Source organism: Lampetra planeri, chromosome 18 (genome assembly GCF_965212315.1).
Source record: "Lampetra planeri chromosome 18, kcLamPlan1.2.h2, whole genome shotgun sequence".
Classification (NCBI taxonomy): Eukaryota; Metazoa; Chordata; class Hyperoartia; order Petromyzontiformes; family Petromyzontidae; genus Lampetra; species Lampetra planeri.
This window is the reverse complement of record NC_136124.1, coordinates 5,102,581-5,123,086: the sequence shown is the minus strand read 5'-3', so window position 1 is coordinate 5,123,086 and position 20,506 is coordinate 5,102,581. Positions and strand designations below refer to the sequence as shown.

Below are 20,506 nucleotides of genomic sequence, written 5' to 3'. Positions count from 1 at the left end.
ATTGTATTTAGAAGTGGCCCTGGTATTGACACGCAGGCTTATCTAGCAAAATCCACTCTTGAGAGATTTATTTTGTATTTTTTGCAGAGGACAGACTCTGGACCCATCTGCCTTGTCGGAAAATTACCATACTCGGGAATACCGACAAAGAAAATGCCTTGACCGCGTGTTGGAGTGAACAGAGTTCTCTCTTTCCCAGGTGCTGCATGGGCCGATAAGTTCCTACGAGATGAGATTCTGCAGCATGACCAACATGGGCCGACTGAGGTAGCTGAGAAACCGGGCTTGGGCGCAATGTTATTTTTTGATGATGCGATGTTAGGTTTAACTTGACCGCGTAGGTTTTCGCAGCCAATCTAAAGATGCGCAATAAATTCTTTTAGATGAGGCCAACACTTAACGAGGTGGCCAAGCAAGTGAAATTGTCACGCAGTGTACAAATAAAAGATGCTTGGCATAGTTTCAAGCGAATCATCGCTGTATCCAACTGCTAAATTTGTCTGCGAGTGAGCTGAAACAATCGTACTTCGCGCGTCGTTAAAACGCTTGTGCAGCGCGTGACAATTTAATATGTTTGGCTGTGTCAGGCGGCGGGGGGGGGGAGGGCCTTGTGACAGAAATTTTTACCGGATCGTTATGTGGTCTCTCCCCAAAAATCAGTTTGGGATTATATTAATTTCGGCAACAGGGCAACAAGACTTTGTATTTCCGCAATTCGTACACAATATTTCACCTCATTTTGCACAATTTCCTGTGAAATTGTATTCCGGGCGAGTTGCGGTCGCGGCTGGAGAAGAACCACCCCTGACGTGGTTCGCCGGGGTGTGACTTGCGCGCAGGTCGGTGCGCGTGGGGAACATGAGCGTCAACTCCGTGGCGGTCAACGACGAGCCACAGGACTCTCACGATCGGCTCCTGGTTGCCGCCTCCGTCAACGTCAACCAATCGGGTACCAGACGCCCGCCCCCACCCCCCTTTTGTCTCCCTCGTGGCGATGTTTGCACACCGTACCAGGTGCTTATTTGAGGTAGAGTCGGCCTAGGGGAGGCCCAGGACCGGTTCAGATAATCGTCACTGCTGTTGGCCGGGAGCGGGAATCGAACTCGGGTCGCCCGGTTCATAGCGCAGCGCTCTAACCACTACACTACCGCCACCTCCCTCCCCCACCCCGAACCAAAGACTTAATTTTTCCAAGCCTAGCCAAGAGCTCTCCCCTTACACGGGCGCTTTTCCACTGGACGTTTGCCGAGCCAGGCCCCTGAACCAAAGCGTAATGTTCGCTGGGCCTCGCGAAGACATGTGAATTTGGTTCGGGGCCAAGCAGGGCCAGGGCGTACGGTTGGAACGTTTTCGGAGTCGGTTTGTACGCTTGAACGCGCGAAGTAGGCGGCACGGACTCGGGTTCTGTCGCGAGGAAAAAAAACAACGTGGCACGTCGGACTCTTAGGCTGCTCTGAATTTCCACGTGATCAGCCGCTTTGTTGAGCTTTCAATTTTGATAGCCATGTCGCTTCTGAAAAAGAGCTACATAGCTCAGTGGGCCTTACATCGTAACATAAAAAAATAGTTTAATACTTTTTTCGCTGTTGTGTAACGTTGTCGCTCGTCGACAGGGTCGACTATCCTGCTGCGCGACACGACGCTGATGCCGTCGATCCATGGCCTGCCGGCCATTTTGTGCCTGATCTTCACGCCCGTCATGGAGTTGAGGTAACCTCGGCGACATTTCAAGCTGGTGGGGGGTAGTGAGGGGAGAGGTGACAGTTGTGTTTTGTTGGTGACTCCGCATCTCGGCACCAAGGCGGCGTGTGAGTGGCGCCCGTGTGTGGACGCCTCGGTTTGAGGAAACTGCGTTCGTATTCAAAGTAGTTTCCTCTGCTGCTTGTATCCTGTTTTGCTGTACCGAGACAGTGGTGGGAAATTCCACATTCCAATGGTTGGGGACGAGTTGTTCCTTAAGACAGTGTTTTTGGGCGAGGCCCCCGTGGTGGTGGTTTCTATGCCAAAATTCTCATCGTTAACCCTCCACCAGCCGACAAGATGGTCACGACATTATTATTATTATTTACACGCGCCGATGTGTCTTGGTGAAAATGTGCGACCGATAAAGCTTCTCACCCCCCGGTGGCTTAGGAATTTCCACGACCGAATTTCACATCGACGTGCGGAGGCATTTCCCTCAGCCCTGCGATGAGCTGCTGCCAGGTCGTGAACTTGGAAACGAATGGTGTTGTCGGCTTAATGACGAGAATAGTGGCAATTAACACTACCGCATGGCCTCGCCAAAAATAAATTACGACGTAAATCTACCGTTTAAGACAATTGCTATTGACGTATTCAAAAATAGCACACTTGAAGCTGGATACAAGCACAGTCCTGACTTAAGCAACACATGTTTACATCACACTGGTGGAGTGGCGGGGGGGGGGCATGCTGAACAACCCGAATGCAGTACACATCGGAGAGCTAAATCGGCTCGATTAAAATCGTAATTCGTCGCGCGTAACCAGCAAAGTGTCGAGGAATGTTTGGTTACCCGCAGTGGTGCGGGGGAGGTTCACCGTCGACGGAACAGCTTCTCAAAACTGTACTTTGAAAGCACGTTCGAGCAAGTTACCGCATTTTATCATTTATTATTCCATCTGCACGCGGCGGCATTGGGGAAGTATCTTTGGAACAGGTGTCGTCCGTTCGTGTTGGCTTATTAAGCCTAGGGGACACGAGGAAACCTGTCTCCAGGAACCTGTCTGTGCAAAGATTGTCTGCAGATACATTACGGGAAAGCATTGTGAGGAAACTTTTTCAAGACTCCTCCGTGTGCATTGTCGCCCGATCCACGACTCGCACTCGCAGAGTGTTTCTGTCATGGGTTCGCACACTTGGATTGTAAGGCAGAAGTCACCCGGTTCAGTCGTTTGAAACAATGGTGCGAAAGTCTTAAACGCCTCTTCGCTCAGCAGTATAGCTGGGTAAGCCACTGTTGGTCGATCGGCAGTTCGCGTGTGTGGGATAAAGTTCTCCCACTTCTTCCAAGATGTCCGGCCGGCGTGAAAGAGTAGGCCAAACTACCCCTTTCAGAGGGACTTTCTGGAACCTCCACTCGTAGAGATCCTCTAGCACAAGGGTGGCCAACCTCTAACAGAGCCAAAGAAGTACCCACGAGTTTTGCAAAGAGCCAGGTGTGTGAGTATATATAAGTGCATATATATTGACAGTTTTCGGCACAGCACGCGAGACATTAATTATTCTTTGCTACTCCTGTGATGGTTACGCTCTACGTTACATCCCTTCGATAGAGCCACATGCGGTGGATTTTAAAAAAGAAATGCGTGCAGCTCGGGGAGAGACGCCAGTCGGCCACCGCTGCTCTAGCGCTCGAGTCGAGCGATACATTTCAGGGTTGCCACCCTGAATTTGCGCCTCGTCGTTTTTTTTTTCGAGGAAGGTTCACTCCTGGATCCTCTCCACCGGGACCGGCGCTCTTGGGGGTTGTTGGCAGTGCGAATTTCCAAACCCAAGCCACCGAATCTGGGATGAGCTGTGTGTGTCTGTGCGTGGCAGACGAGAGCCATTCCAGCAGCAGTGGCGTGAGCAAGCGATTGAAGGGTTGCACCTTTAAGTTTCGGTCGAACTCTGCCCCCCCAACACCCTCCTCCCACCGCTCCAAATACAAAGATCCCCGTATAGCCTTAACAGACTGTTGGGGCAAGTGCTGTTAGTGAGTAGCACATATGAAGGCTGGAACGGCACACGAGGGGGTGGGTGGCCAACACCACGCCCGGCCGCCTTTGTCTCCCCTGTGGCGATGTTTACACATCGCACCAGTTACTCATTTGAGGCTGAGTCGACCTAGGGGAGGCCCAGGACCGGTTCAGGTAATCGTCATGGGTGTTGGCCGTGAGCGGGAATTGAACTCGGGTCGCCAGGTTCGTAGCGCAGCGTAGCGCTAACCGCAACACTACCGCTCCCCCCCCCCTCGCCCCCCTCACCCCCCTCACCCCCCTCACACTCCCATAACAGACGGGACTACAGCAGGTCACGCTACACGGGGGCTCTGTGTGGCCTGGGCTGGGACCCCCAGACGGGAGAGGCCATCTTCACGGACCATGACATGGAGGTCACCTTCGACACATCCTTCGACATGGACGACATCATCATGGTACCTGCCGCTCGACAAAAATTATTGCACGGAATTAAAAATGGGTAATATCGAGTTCGAATCTAATGTAGTCGTGTCACCGATGGCAAGGGATGCGGTTATTCTGACTTGCTGGATTTTTAGTCTGGCGTCAAAGATCTTGTTCTTTCAAGCAAAACGTCATATCTGGCACGATGTTATTTTCCTCGCCTGATTTGCAGGAGGTCAGGGGTTCGATCCCAACCCTGTGACACCTGTATATTTGTAGTTTGCATGTCTCTCTCCCCGTGGTCGCTTACATTTTTTTTTTCTTCGGGTCCTCCGGTTTTTCCCTCCACATTAGAAGCTTGCGTTTAGATTATTTAGATGATTTGGCTGCGATACATTTCCACGTGATGAGCCACTTCGTTGAGCTACCGTTTGTGGCCAGGTCGTTTCTGAAAAAAGAAGCTAATAGTTCAGTGGACTATATACCGTTCCTATGCTTTGCACTCCTATCGTGTTTTCATATTTTTTTTGTCGTAACTATCTGACCTGCCTCTACTGGACGTCTGTATTAAAAAGAAAGCTTTATAGCTCATCGGATTCCTCCAGTATAAATAAAGGTTCTGATTCCCATGCATTTTGTTGTGAGCATTGTACACCACGTGACAATTTTATTTGTTCGACTGTGCGAGGTGGTGGAGGGTCTTGACACGAAAACATGACGAGATCGTTATGTGGCCTAACCGAAAAAAAATCAACGAGGAATCTACTTTTCTGAACTATATTTGATTGGCATTTAGTTCCCGAATATTCGTTCCTCTTGCTCTCTCGGTGTAATTCTCAGTGTGCGGTGTCTCTCTTCTTCCTCTGCGCGTTCATCAGCCTCCGTTCCACGCTCGGGTTGATCCTAAGTCAACAGGTTAATGTGTTGGTTTTAAGATGCAGGTGTGCGAGTGTGTTTAGTGTAATTTGTATCGCTTTGCTTTAAATATTTACCCAGGATTCGAAGCCTAGACGGCATCTCTTTAACAATGTCGATCTGACAACACAAACAACAGTGGATTTCACGGTGGGGTTTAATAAGAGAGGCCTGTCTTGGAAGTCAACGAACCAAAGCAATTGACTCACGGACGACACGAATTCACGAGCGGGGGATGTTTGATAAAAAAAAACAATGCCAGGAATTAATATTAATTTTTGCAGAGGCGACGCAAGTGAATGTGTACAATGCAGTCAACTCTCGCTCGTTTTTAGCGACACGAGTCACTCTCGCGAACGAGGCCATCGATGGATCCCATCGGCTTCTGTGACCCGGCTGAACGAAGCCAAACGTGAAAACGACGAGACAAAAAAATTAAGATCTCCGGTTTCGTTTCAACAGACGTTTACGAAACGAACGCGACGGGAGTGTCGCGATGGCCTCGACTTCCTCCCCCCCCCAGAGGTCGCAAACGGGTTTTGATTCCTTACCCGTACCCTGCCGCACCAGGGTCGCAATCGGGTACCCGTACCCTACCCGATACCCGGCTACCCGTACCCGGCCGGGTATCGGGTAGGGTAGGGGTACCCGATTGCGACCTCTGGGATGAAGCCATGTTGCAGGCGCGGGTGGGTTGATTCTAGGAACTTGAATTGTGAGAAGAGACAAGACGTTGGGAAATGAGTGACAAACGGTGACTCACCAGTGACTCACGGCCTACCCGTACCCGGCCGCACCAGGGTCGCAAACGGGTACCCGTACCCGGCCAGGTACGGGTAGCCGGGTATCGGGTAGGGTACGGGTATCGGGTACCCGGTTGCGACCTCTGTGCTCCCCCCCCTCCACCCACCTCCCGTGCCTCAGATCAACTCGCTGCGCATGGCCATCAACGTGATGATGGCGGAGGACGAGGAGACGGCGCAGTGGAGCCAGGTGGCGGTTCGCCGCCTGCAGCAACGCACACGGAGCCGCCTGCTCGAGTGAGTGACGAGGACGGTGGGGTGGGGTTGGTGGCTCACGAATATGTGGGGAGGGAACGCTTCGTCTCGTAACCTCACCCTGAAATAGATCTCCAGCAACGTGTTCTTTTCGAGTTGTGCCGCGTGTCGTTCGGCGCGATGTCCGACGTATGGGCACCCCCCACCCCCCCCCACCGCCCTTTAAGATAGCCACGGCTCTAAATGTGACTCTAAATGTCTCATTCGCCACGCGGGCAAACCGCGCGCCCATCGGGCTTGCTTAGAATTTCCATACTCTTTGGTTCTTTCGGTAAAGTCACGTAGGTGAAAATAAAAATAAGAATTTAAAAAAATGAAAAGAACTAAAAAAAATGTATTATTTTTCTTTTCACCTACGTGACTTTACCGAAAGAAGCAAAGAGTATGGATCCTTGCAGTCACGAAAACTTCTAATCTAGAATTAGAATTTCCGCTCGCGAATGCCGTAGTCGACGGATCCTTCCGTGAGACGTGCGCATTTGGTTTCATGTGGACGATCGTTGCTTTCGTGTGAGACTCGACCCCAGACAGCGATGGTCGGGGGGGGGGGGGGGTAGGTTCTGCATTGGGCTCGGACCGACCAGGTGCTCGTTTGGGATATTGGTGTTCGTCCCAATCTGTGTCGCCTCTTGTCCATGGGTGCCAAAGGCCCTGACGGGTTAGAATCACTCGCCCACGACTGTTGGTGACCTGTGCGTGGGAGGGGATCCGTGCCACGGGGGGGGACGGGGGGGAGTCGCGTCATCGGGCACGCGAGCGTCGCCCAGTGTCGCCACTTCCTCCGACTAGAACGACGGCTGTGCCTACGTAGACGTCGGACGTGCAGCCACCCGTCAGACATGTCCAAAACATGTTGGGACATGTTTTGGACAAGTCCATTCACAAGCGGGTAGTTTCTTTTTATAGTGTCTCTCGTACATCGCAAAGCCACGTACAAGAATGTATGATGAATATACTTCCTCGTGTAGGTTCATTCCATCCTCGTATCTCCTAATAAGGGCAGACATCGGAAGCGCAGGAATTGTTTTTTAAACGCGCTACGAAAACAGTGTTTTCTAAATTGTACTCTGCATTGAGATTATTCAAATCTGTAAATGATGAGAAAAGCCATCAGAACAGGATAGTCGGTGCAGGCCAGGAAAGTTTGAAACAACACAGAAACGCGTTGTATTATGCCACAGCCACCAGCAGTTCCTGATGAACTCTGAAGCTTCAATTATTACGTTATGGCCACGGTAAAATTCATAATCAACGTTTTTTTTGGGTTTAGATCGCGTTATTTATAAATGTGTCGTAACCCTCCACCACCCGACACGGCCAATCAGTAAAAAAGTGTCACGTTGACAAAAGACAAATAGTTCACTGCTTTAGCCCACCGGTGTGTTGAAGCGTGAAACCACAACATATACAATTTGAGTACGACGTTTCGCTGGTAATTGCAATTACCAGCGAAACGTCGTACTCAAATTGTTGTGCACCACCTCACGCAGCGTACAGAGAAAATATAACGTGTTTAATCGTCTACGTTCGTTCGCCTGGTTATTATTTAATTACGTAAATGTCAAAAGCATGACTTTTGGCAGTGGAACTTTTTAAGGACTTCCACGTTCACACAAACCATTCGCATTTCGATCAAGTAATGCCGTCGTACTTATATCGCCATTAAACTCCAGTAGCAATGTTCCCTTCGATAGATCCCAAACTCTGGATTTAAAAAAAAAACATTCTGACAAAGCATCATCGGACTGACATTTTTTTATGACCCCCCCCCCCCCACATATTTGTGTATTTATAACTTTTGTAGAGCATCACATTCTCACCCCACTCCCTGTTGAAACCTGCCCAACACGTCCGTGGGACATATCGCTTGGCACACCTCTGCAAGTTGTTATTTTTAGCTTGTGGTAATCGCCTTGAATGCTTAATGGCATTGTAACCTCTCGGCGCAACGGCAGTAATTCCTGGAGGCATTAGGGACCACGATAGATTTTTCTTTTTATTTCCTAAGCTGTAAAAAAAAAAAGGCGGCTCGCGATCGCCGTCATGATTTACGACGCCGTGCGTGTCGCCGTGATGGTTGGTGGCGCCCCACGCGTGGTGGTAAACGCACGCCATGCTACCAACGCCGCAAGCGAGGTTCAATTCCCGGCCACGGGTAACGTCGGTGACGACCGTTACATCTGGATGGGTCCCGGTCCTTCCCGAGCCTTGTGTGCGGAACAATCGGCGCGAGGGAGACGAACGCAGCCGGGATTAACTGGTCCTGGCGTACACGACTCATCCCCCCCTCCCCCCCCCCATCCTGTGCCGTGCCGGTCTACACACGTGCCCGCTGGCCCCAACTCAATCTGCGGCACCACTTGCCTGCCCCCCCCCACCCTCGCCGCCCCCCCCCCCCCCGTCATGGGAGCGTTTAAGGGCCGTGCGGGTGATGTTCGCGTCTGCCCGTTGTGCGCAGTCTCTTCTTCAATAAGCACTCCAGGAAGCCGATGGAGCCGTTCTTGTACAACTCGCCGTACTGCTGGAATCAGGTGAGGATGAAATGGGGTGGGGGGGGGGGGGGTCGCACACGTCCACGGGGGGAGGGGGGTGAAGGGGGGGGTGAAGAAGGGGGGGAGGGGAAGAGGGGGGGGGTGAAGAGGGGGGGGGTGAAGAAGGGGGGGGGTGAAGAGGGGGGGAGGTGAAGAAGGGGGGGGGTGAAGAAGGGGGGGAGGGGAAGAAGGGGGGGGTGAAGAGGGGGGGGGTGAAGAAGGGGGGGGTGAAGAGGGGGGGAGGTGAAGAAGGGGGGGGGGTGCACATGCGTGACATCACTTGCCGAAGCGCGGCACTCTGGCAGGTAGCTGATCCGGCCGACGACCCATTGGGCTGAAACCGCCGGCTGCTCGCGATGATGGATAGCATCGTCGTGTTGAGAATGTGAGGGGGTGGTGCTGGGGGGGGTGTGGCGGGGGCAGGGGGGGGGCAGGCACAGGCAGCAGCAGCAGCAGCAGCAACGATGTGAGATTTTCGGGGCTAACGAAACCTGTTGAGCTGCTTAAGCTGCGATGAAACATTGAACGAGGAGTTTGAAGCGCCGCGTGTGTGCAGCGCTGGACAGCCAGCGGAATTCCGCCCCACCCCTACTGGACATCTGTGAAAAAGAGCTTCATAGCTCATCGGATTCCTCCAGTATACATACACATTCCGATTCTGAATTCCAATCGTGTTACATCTCCGCCACACCCCCCCCCACCCCCTGCACCACCCACCGTGCATGCTCTAGCGCCTTCCCCCCCCCTCCTTCTCCCCTCTTGGCAGATCCCCCCGGACGAGCTGTTGCCGTACAGCGACGAGGACGAGATCGGCAACTGCCAGCTGTACCAACTGCACAAGTCGGTGCTGCTGAACGTCCGCTGCCCCAGCGACGATGGCGAGCCGCGCTAAGAGGGGAGAGCGGCGCGCGCGGCTTTCACGCGCACGTGCGCTTGCTCCGGCGAGACTCTCGGTCATCCGTCGGCACGTTTGCGCGCGTGCGGACTCGCTCGCCGTTGCGCCCACCGTCGCCACTGCAGTGAGGCGCCGATAATTATAATTCCGGGTTGCCCATTCGCCCGTTTCTCTCACTCGTGGTCTGAAAAAAAAAATCTTAACCGTCACCTTTACGTTGTGTCTTTCGCGCAAATTGCACCTCGCAATTGCTGAGGAATCGCAGACAAAGACGGAAGGCTGCCAGGTGGTGAGCCGGCGCCAATAATTGCTCTGCAGTTCTCTTGACGTTAAGATGTTTTCAGCCAGTTCGTGTTGATACATGTGGGAGGAAACCAAAGTATCCGGAAAGAAAAAAAAACCGTGCATGCGAGGGTGCTGTGCCACATTCTGTATTGCACCTCGATGCCCAAGGGATAGACAGTTTCACAACATTTGTCTGATCCACCAACCCTCTCGCTGCCTCCACAGTACTGGATTATAGACAACGTGCTTAGCGTAACTTCCCCATGCAGCACCGTCTCCCCTCACCCAACGATCTCCTCTCGCCCAACTACGCGCACGACAATCCGAAGTCCACAGCGTAAAGGATGAAAAGTGTTTCGTTTCCGATACGTTCAAAGTGTTATATTATTACAAACAGTGTTGCATATTACGACAACTTTGTATTTTTTCTCAGGAAAATTCAAGTTGAACGTCTGTTATACTTGATAGGAAAAAATATCATTTTTATTGAAGTCGGTTTTAGATGGGCAGATTTGACGATACCTTGAATCGTGTTGTAAGCGCACGAGGATTTGTTTACTTTGTTAATTGAGCAATCTCGGGGTTGGGGAAGCGCGGTGGCGTAATGGGTTCGCAGACCGCGCGGTGAACCCAGCAGCCGGAGTTCGATTCACGGCCACAGCTATCTGAATCCCAGTAGCTGGGCCTCCACCAACCCGCACTGACCGGCGTGGTGAAGTATGGTCACACGATCCACGCGACCGACCGAGGTTACGCGGAGGCGGAGGAGGAGGAAGGGGGAGGGTCGGCAAATGCTGCGCTGCAGCTAGTTTTATTTACCAGGGTCTCTACGTGATTACATTGTCAGTTTAATCTTGGAGGCGGGAAAAGCATCTCGACAATTTCTTGTTCCTGTTGTCATTTCTGGATTCTTGACACGCGTGACTCTTTTGTCCATCGAGAATGGTGTCGGACGTCATCGCGGGTGCAGAACCTACAGCGCTTGTTAACAACGCGCCTCTAGTTGCTGCCGCTGCTGCTGGTGTCGCCGTTGTTGCATAAAGCATTCCACACATTTTCCTTGGAGATAATATTTGTTTTACATTTTGAGGCCTTTTACCGTTTGACCCTCGGAAGGTATTTGTGCCGCGTTCAATGACGCGTTCGTCGGTTTCACATTGTGGCATTTTTGCTGCACCGTGACCTCGACCCCCGTGCTGCCGCCAAGCCAAATCACAGCTGGATAACAAAGCCACGACAACAAAAACACAAATCTTTGGCACGTGTTTGTCTTCACCTTGCTGCAGAGGATCGCATACATATCAACCCACACGGTTTAACCGGATTCTTGTACAGGGAAATTGAGTTTTCAGGTCCATACGGCGTACAGCCGTTTCAATGCGGGCAAAAAATACTGTTGGTGTCTATTTGTTTGTGTTTCTCCCTTGTGATGGGACTTTGTAGGATGAACGTTGAGATGTATAAGGGGCACGGGGTGACCAATAAGGTCTGAATTTGTCTGTAATAAGGTTCGGGCACTGATGAGGGTTTTACAGGTATGGGATCGTCAGCTCGGTTGTGTGCGTGCGATCACTTTACACACGGCCTGTCCACTTTTATTCACACGTGCGCTTATGGCCATCACCCAACCACCTTACCCCCCCCCTCCCTGCAATACCAGCGACGGGGTGATGTTATGGTTTTTTTCCCCCACTGGGTTGTTTTCTTCTCTGCAACGGTTGGCCCTTGCTGCGAAACTCCGTGCGGCGAAATGTTGAGATTATTGAACGGCGTTCGCATCAACTTGCACCGGAATAAAGACGGCGAGAAACGCGCGATCGTCATTCTCACAAGTGTCTTATCCTGAGCACGACGGGCGGAGGGGGTGTGAGCGAGTCTGGTTCTGTGCGGTGTTTGCGTTCGAAGCAAATATTGACGTGGTACACGTGCGTGTGTGTGTGTAGTTGTATGTGTGTGTGTAGTTTTATGTGTGTGTGTGTAGTTTTATGTGTGTGTGTAGTTTTATGTGTGTGTGTACTGGGGAGCGGTAGTGTGGCGGTTAGCGCGCTGCGCTACGAACCCGGCCACCCGAGTTCGATTCCCGTTCACGGCCAGTGACGATTATATGAACCGGTCCTGGACCTCCGATAGGTCGACTCGGCCTCAAATGAGTACGCGGTGCGGTGTTGTGTGTGGTGCTGGCCACCCACCCCCTCGTGTGCCGTTCCTACCTTCATAGGTGCTACTCGCTAACAGCACTTGCCCCAACAGTCTGTTAAGGCTACACGGGGGATCTGTGTGTGTGTACTGCGAGGAGGCAGGTGGCCAGTGTTGGGTTTCGCTCGTCAGGAGGAAGCCGCCAGACGTTCGAAACCCCAAGACAGACGCCCCGGCCGCTGTGGGTGTTTAGCCTCTGGTTGTTGTACTTTAGTACAAAGACGGAGACTGCATCGTGCGCTTCTGCGACCGTCTGGAGGGAGAACGCTCTTCCCATATTTAGGAAGCCACTGGAGCTGTGGACTTTTACATGATCTCGATTGAAAAGTCGCTTCTTCTTTAGAACTGCTTTTTTTTTCTGCGTGCTTAGTTTGGTGCGCTGCCGCCGCACCGCCGATGAGCACGCTTGGCTACGTACGGTGCGAAAGAAGTTCAACACACATCGCCCGGTTGTTCATGGTGAAGACAACAAGGCTGACCACAAAGGTCCAGCGACACAATCGCCCGTGCAAGGCGCGTGGCGTTATTGTCACCGCTTGATAGTCACGGGTTCAGAGACGTCACTTGAACTGCAGCGTCTTTGCCAATATCTTCACAATGAGTCATTTCACCTACGAAACCCCCCCCCGCCTCGTAAATTCCGCCAGCATTTGAGAGGATGAACAAAGTGGACCGAGAATAACCACCTCGTACGTTTTTCAGGGTGCTTCAGAAAAATGTTAACACTTATAATGGGACTATCGTTTTTAATGGGAAAAAGAACGGGTAATAAACTGTAACATGATAACAAATGTACTATATGTTAATAGCTTCAAAGAGTCTGCACTTGCTCGCCATCATTGTCAACGTGTGCCTGGAATCTTCTCCAGGTGGTCTCCAGAGCCCGGAGGCACATTGCTTGTGGTATTGTTGCTAATTCTCTGAAGTGTTAACACTTTTTAAGCACTCTGTATATAGTTTTTTTGGTTTTTTTTCATGTAGAGGGACTGATCTGTAAATTAGGCGAATTATCTGTGTAGCTATTATATTCTTGGTTCTTTCGGAAAAGTCACGTAGAAGGGAAATAATACAAATATAAAACAATGTGTAGCTATTCCAGTTTTTCGGGGTGGGGGGCCTCTGTGCATTCACATGCTTCCTTTTCGTCGTGTTTACCACCAACCATTCCCTTAGCTTAGCCGATGCCAAACATCAACTACTGCATTGCCAGTAAAATGTAGCTTGGTTATTGAAACACCCTGTAGAGACGTTAAATCGGCCTTTCGTTTCAACGGCACCAAATCAACGAAGCCCCCCCCCCCCCCCCCAATTTGAGAGGGCAAATTCATCGTCTCGAGTAGAATGAATGAGAGAACGTTCCTGACGGCCCGGACAGGAGGGTGTGTGCATTGCCCGGCCCTTCGCCGCGTTCACCAGGTGTTCTGGAATCGCACAATAACAACAAAAAAGAGAAACGATGTTCGTGTCTTGTGTGTGTAAACACGCACGTGGCAAGTCGCGGTTTCAAAAAACCACAAAGGGAAATTTCGGACCGCGTTTATTTTTATCGAAGAATGTTGGCGAAACCAGTTTGGTGTCATTCAGTTGCTTTACTCACCCCTCCCCCCCCTCCCCAAATTTTTGTTTGAGTTTTTATTAAATGTCGCGAGTTGGGGTGCGCATTTTAACGGCGTGTAATGCACCTGACGCCCATGACCAACTCATCTGGAATGTCACCGATCTGGAAGCGAAGCAGTTTTTGTTTGGAGTCAGTCTGTCTGCCTGCGGGGGCCCACGTGCAGGGCAACATGGGAGGATGGGGGGGCAGTGCATAAAAATATATTAGACTGTACTTCCATGCTACCACGATCTGTGCCCCCCCTGTTCGGATTCCGCATTGACCAGCGTGGTGAAGTATCGTCAATAACTTCAACACGACCTGCGCAGAGTTGCGAAGGCCTGCGTCCACAATTGATTGGATTGAAAAACAAATAACGAGGCTGAACACGTACAAGACATTGATTCGTCGATGGAATATACCGAAGGATCGGATGCATCGAATTGTATGCGTAATATATATCTCGATGTATGGAATAACACAGTGCTGCATTGACAAATGGTGTGCTTCAGTGATATTTGAGCGAATGGAGTGAACATCTAAAACAGTACAAACACAAACAAGAAATCCATCAGGATTTTGTGTTAGGTTAGATCGCGTACATATCATACCTGTCAACCCCTTATCAGTGCCCTACCTTATTACAAACCAATTCAGACCTTATTGGTCACCCCGTGCCCCTTCTAAATCCCAACGTTCATCCTACAAAGTCCCATCACAAGGGAGAAACACAAACAAATAGACACCAACAGTAATTTTTGCCCGCATTGAAACGGCTGTACGCCGTATGGACCTGAAAACTCAAATTTCCCTGGACAAGAATACTGGTAAATTGTATGGGTTGACAGCTATGAAATATAAATGTGTCGTTAAACCCGACACAGCCAATTAGTCAGGTTTGTCACGTAAACGAAACATTCCAATTAGTTACTACTTTAGCACACCGCTTGTGTGTTGGAGAGTAAACCGCAATAATTTACAGTTGGAGTCTGACGTTTCGCCGGTAATTACAACCAGCCTCATCAGACTGTATTATGGGTAATATTGGTCGCGAAAGCCAACCAGTCAAAAAAATAACTAGAAACTGAAAAAACTAAAATAGATTCTTGTGTTGAGTCGTGGTCCTGCATTGCAACAATCGAATTGCCGGATGGGGCAAATCATTGCCCCCCGATGATTTCAGGGCTTGCTCTATCAGCGTTGCATGGCATAGGGCACTATGTATTTTAGAGATGTAATTCTTTGACAAGGATACATCGTTGACTTCAGAAGGCTATAGGTGGGCTTGGGCACGACACTACCGCTTACAAGGGAATCACGGATGATGGTCCAAACCAGTTGTGTGACAACCAACGGCACCTAAGAAATCCGCAGGTCGAGGAGATGGAGTGATGAAATCGGCTCGTGTGCGGGAGCGAACGGGAACTTGCGAAATACCGATACACTTAGGGAGACCATCCAACAGTCATAGCCGATGATTATAAGGAAAGGTTCGTATGTTTGGCGTTTGACCTTGAATCTTTTATTTTACTCTTGACGGCAGTAAGTGCGTGTCTTCTCCGAATGACCTGGACTCAATCGTAAATCAGTGGAAAAGAATCCATCATCATCGCCGCGATCAGCCATTTTCAATCCACTGCTGGATGAAGGAAGGCCTCGTACCCCCCCCCCCCCAACACGTCACCGTCTCTCACGGCGATGCAATCCAATCTACCTAACGAGCTCCTCCACGCGAGTTGATCTCATCGGGAAAAAGCCATCTTCTCCTAATTAGCAACATTGATTAGTGGGTCCAACCAATTGAATCCCTCCCCCCCCCGCTGTTGATTCAATTGCCACAACTCTGGGTTATAATTCATGACATTCATTTTTGTTGTCTCGTTTTCACCCTCTCGTCTCCTTTTTGTCCCCCGAATTGATTTATACATTTCGATTTAAAGCTTTCGTGACTTGCAGGGATTCATCTTCTTGGTTCTTTCGGTAAAGTCACGTAGAATGTAAATAATAAAATAATTCTCACGACGTTTCGGCCACAACGCAAGCAGACATCCTCAGGTGAAGACCAGGTCTGTCAGGGAGACGCTGAAACGTCGTGAGAATTATTTTATTATGTTTTATTTTATTATTATATTATTATTTACATTCTACGTGACTTTACCGAAAGAACCAAGAAGTTGATTTGTACAGTTTTGTTTGCTCCATGGACCACAACGTGACAGCATATAGTTGTATATAATTTACACACATTATACATCATCACCTCTCATCTGCGTGGCTCGGCGCGTGCATCCTAACTCGTGACTCATGTCTATGCATTGGGTGTCACGGTGGCGAAGATGTCAACTGCCTCGCCTGGTATACAGGAGGTCGTGGGTTCGAGTTTCCACGCTCTCCCCGTGGTCGCGTGGAATTCTCTCCGGGTCCTCCGGTTTTTCCCTCCACATTTAGTGTGTTTGGTTTGCTATACATTTCCACGTGGTGAGCCACTTCGTTGAGCTATCATTTATGGCGAGGTCGCTTCTTCAAAGAGCTACAAAGGGATCGTCCATAAATGACGTCACGCACCTAGAGGGGAGGGGGGTCAGACATTTGTGACGATGTGTGACGAGGGGGGGGGGGGTTGAAAAATGTGACGTCACATCAAAATGCGCAACTTTAAATAAATATAGACAAGACGTTCTACTTAATTAAATATACTTTTTAATAAAATTTCCCCCTACAACATCAGAGTACAGCGCCACATTGAATACGCACTACAGTCACGAAAGCTTTAAATCAAGATTGACAATAGTTTAAAGCGATTTGAAGCATGTTTTAGTTTGTGACGCCGTGTGACGATGTGGGGGGGGGGGGGGGGGTCAATCGTCCAAAATCGCGTGACGTCATTTATGGACGGCCCCATAGCTACGTGGCGCCTTATCTGGGAATATAAAGAAAATGGATGCGGAGCTGTGGCGCAGTGGTTAGCGCACCGTGCTCACCCCGACCACCCGAGTTCGATTCCCGGCCACAGCTACCATCAGCGGTGCGAGTCAAATCAGAACCAATCCTGGCCCGCTCTCCCCCATTCAACCTGCACGGCGACGTATGGTCAAACGACCTCCATGATCAATCAATACTGCATGGAGATCCCTTCCTTCATTAAACAGTGGATTGACAAAGGCTTGAAAATTATTAACACGACTCACCCCCAGTACATATTATGGCCTCCCTCCCTCTCTCAAGCCCTCTGTACCAGCGTGGACGGCACCCTCGTGTTCACCTTCTGAAGCGCTCGCTCGTCACCGTGGCGTGCGCGATGACCACCACAACCACCACGTGGCTTTTCTTTCGTGTTGTGCTTGGTGCTTTCACAGCGCGTGGATTTGTAGCGTTTATTTTCGTTTGTTTGCTGGTGACTTTGTGTATTTCATATCGAAATCGCCTCCAGTGCTGTTGCTGCTGGCGGCAATAAAAGTTGTTTAAAAGTCTATCTCTCTCTCTCTTGGCGGACATGTGTGATTGCATTGGCTGAGCCTCATGGCCGGCACGTGACCTAACCCGTTGCAATGAAAGTGTTTGCTGTCATCATCCCTGTGCAAACTTAAGCAAGCCATTGCAAGTTGTGCAACTGTGTGTCGGTGTGTGGGAGCGGTGGTGTAGAGGTTAGCGCACTGCGCCTCGAGCCCAGAGACACGAGTTCGATTCCTGCTCACGTGACAACACCAGTGACGATTATCTGAACCCGGTCCTGGGCCTCACCTAGGTTAACTCAGCCTCAAATTAGTACCTGGTGCGGTGTGTAAACTTTGCCGTTGGGGAGACAAAGGCGGCTGTGCGTGGTACTGGACACCCACCCCCCCTGTGTGCCGTTGTCGGCCTTCATAGGTGCTCGCCAACAGCACTTGCCCCAACAGTCTGTTCAGGCTATCCGGGAGATCTTTGTTTTGTGCGCGTGTGTCAGTTGTGTGTGTGAGCGATCACTCGAGCCTCAGGCACAGGTGCCAAATGGTCTCCGCATCCTCCGATTATCACGGTTGTCTACGTACGGTGCGAAAGAAGTCCAACGTGCATACGCAACGTAGAACAGCCAGCGACGTCAGTCAACGACACGTCGCGTTATCCATTTGGCTGCAATTAAATTAGCCCGATTTGCACGAAGTCAATGTGAAAAACAAATTAACAAAACAACAGCCGACGCGACGCTTAAACAAAAGCAACCCCCGCGTTTCTTGGCTGAACGTTTGTGAGAGAAAGACGCCAGCAAACAAACGCTGCTCGCTCGCTTGCTGCATTCTCTGTGGCCGCCTGGCAATTAAACCCGGGCAACGAAACGCTTCGTGGATTCCTGCCAGCACCAAGCCATCCATTCAAGTGTCTCCGAGTGCTCCCCCGTCGTGAGGTTTGGACTTGTTTCTAGATTTGAAGCTTTCGTGACTGCAAGGAATCATACTCTTAGGCTGTTTCGGTAAAGTCACGTAGGTAAAAAAATATAACAATAATAATAATATAAAATAATAATAAATGAAAATTACTCAATTAAATCACGACGTTTCGAAGCAACACAAGCCTCCGTCATCAGGTGTAACTGCTCCAGTAAAATTACTGTAGACACGCTACAGTAGACACGCTACAGTAATTTTACTGGAGCAGTCACACCTGATGACGGAGGCTTGTGTTGCTTCCGAAACGTCGTGATTTAATTGAGTTCTTTTCATTTATTATTTTATTTTATTATTATTATTATTTTACATACGTGACTTTACCGAAACAACCTAAGAGAATCACTTGTTAGCCTTGTGCGTGTGTGTGGGTAGCCTGCTCCACGCGAGACGAAACGCGACGCGGTGTTTGTATGAACACGGCCAAGTTTGTAAGGAGATTCGGTCTGCAAATGTACTTTGCACTACTGTCATGGTCTCTCCGTATTGTTTGTCGTTGTAAGGTTCTTAGGGGCCGTCCATAAATGACGTCACGCGATTTTGGGCGATTTTTTACCCCCCCCCCCTTCGTTACACGGCGTCACAAAAAGTCAGACCCCCCCCTCAAATATGACGTCACAAAGCTCTGCCCCAACCCCCCAAAATAAAACATGCTTCAAATCGCTTTAAACTATTGTCATTGTAGTGCGTATTTAATGTGGCGCTGCACTCCGATGTTGTAGGAGAAAACATTTATTAAAAAGTCGATTTAATTAAGTAGAACGTGTTGTCTATACTTATTTAAAGTTACGCATTTTGATGTGACGTCCATTTCTCAAACCCCCCCCTCATCACACATTGTCACAAATGTCTGACCCCCCCCCCCCCGAGGTGCGTGACGTCATTTATGGACGGCCCCTTACCCGCCCCTCCTGGACATCTGCATAAAAAAAAACTTTATAGCTAATCGAATTCCTACAGTGTTAATACATATTCTGATTCTGACACTGCGACTACTAGAGCGAAGTTCTATGAAACGACAAGCCCTGCTGCGGAGACGCCACGTAGAGAGGGTGGTGCACGGTGGCTAGGAGATGTTAACTCCCTCGCCTGGTATGCAGGAGGTCGTTGGTTCGATCCTGGCGCCTGCTGTATATTTGGAGTTTGCGTGTCTCCGGCGCCGCCTGGATTTTTCTCCGGATCCTCCGGCTTTTTTCCTTCCACATTTCGAATCAACACGCGTTTAGAGGATTTGGCTGCTGTACGTTTCCACGTGACGAGAAGCCACCTGGGTTGAGCTATCAATTGTGGCCGGGTCTGAAAAAGAGCGATGTCTACAGTGGGCCTCCTTACCTGTTAAAAAAAAAAAGTTTTGAAATAGTTTTCTTGTGACCAAAAATTAATTGCCCCATAGCATGTTTTTACTTTTACATATTCATTTCTGTTTTAAATAAACCTGACTTAAAACAATATTCAGTTTTAGAAAATTAAATGGGGGTGGGGGGGCGAGGTCACATGACATCTGGACTACCTTTTACAAGTACGCAAGTGAAGAGAAGTATATAATCGGTGGAAAACTCTCGCTCTGTTTCGTCACAGCAGGATCTTGTAGCCATATCGACATGAAGGAAATGTTCCCATAACGATATCATAAACGCGATCGCATAATCCTTTGTTTTGCCTTTACAACAACAACAAAATACGTGTTTTTTTTGGCTCTTCACGATTGCACCGCCGATTTCCCCCTTATCTACAGCAGATGTGACAATGCTCTCTCCCTTTGTGACGGATGTCAGAGGCGTGTCCAGATCTAATCGAGAATCATAACAAAAAAGCTGCTTTCAAGATCCCTCCTCGGGTCGATGTCGTGCCGCGTGTCGTCCGGCACGCGATTCAATTATCCGACGTCGCCCGCTCCACGTGCTGCTGCGGTTGTTTCTTCGGGAATGAAATCAAACAACGCGGTACGTCCCGGGGGGCGGGGTGGGATGGGGTGGGTGGCAAACAACAACAACAACATAAAAAAATTAACCCGTAAAAACAAAGTTTTTCACTATAAATCCTTTATATGCGTGGCATCGGGGCGGCTAGAGTCCTCTCGTCCTCTGGCTTGAGATGGCTGCCACCTATGGGTCAGATGATTGTCTGCCACCATTAAGCAATTGGTAATTAAATATAATAATTTGTTTTTTCTAAAAAGTGAAAATTAATTGTCACGCACAACGAGTCTGTGTGCAAAATTTCAGCTCGATTGGATCACGGGAAGTGGGTTAAAAAACGACCGAAAGATTTGCACGGTCATAAGCAAGCAAGCAAGCACGCAAGCAAGCAAGTGAACCTAATATAAAGGATTAAAAAACACCGGAGAGCAATGCCAACAGCAGCGCAGCGGAACCCCTAACGCAGCCGTAATCACAGCAGTGTGACTAGGGCGGACACTTCGCGCACGAAGAGCACACAAGTGACGTCATCACATCTACCCCTCTATTTAAGGAACGAAAC

The 20,506-nt window shown here is 49.8% G+C and overlaps 1 protein-coding gene across 1 annotated transcript in view; it reads left to right on the top strand.

The window, feature by feature from the left end:
* Window positions 1-11,626, top strand: part of LOC144723531 (ATP-dependent RNA helicase TDRD9-like) — a 70,253-nt gene extending 58,627 nt beyond the window's left edge. Inside the window, exons 31-37 of the mRNA XM_078602355.1 lie at window positions 200-267; window positions 840-949; window positions 1,614-1,710; window positions 4,021-4,159; window positions 5,967-6,082; window positions 8,559-8,631; window positions 9,398-11,626. Of these exons, the coding sequence (XP_078458481.1) occupies window positions 200-267; window positions 840-949; window positions 1,614-1,710; window positions 4,021-4,159; window positions 5,967-6,082; window positions 8,559-8,631; window positions 9,398-9,523 (729 nt within the window). The 3' untranslated portion in view covers window positions 9,524-11,626. The remainder of the gene's footprint in view (window positions 1-199; window positions 268-839; window positions 950-1,613; window positions 1,711-4,020; window positions 4,160-5,966; window positions 6,083-8,558; window positions 8,632-9,397) is intronic.
* The last annotated feature ends 8,880 nt before the right edge of the window (window positions 11,627-20,506 follow it).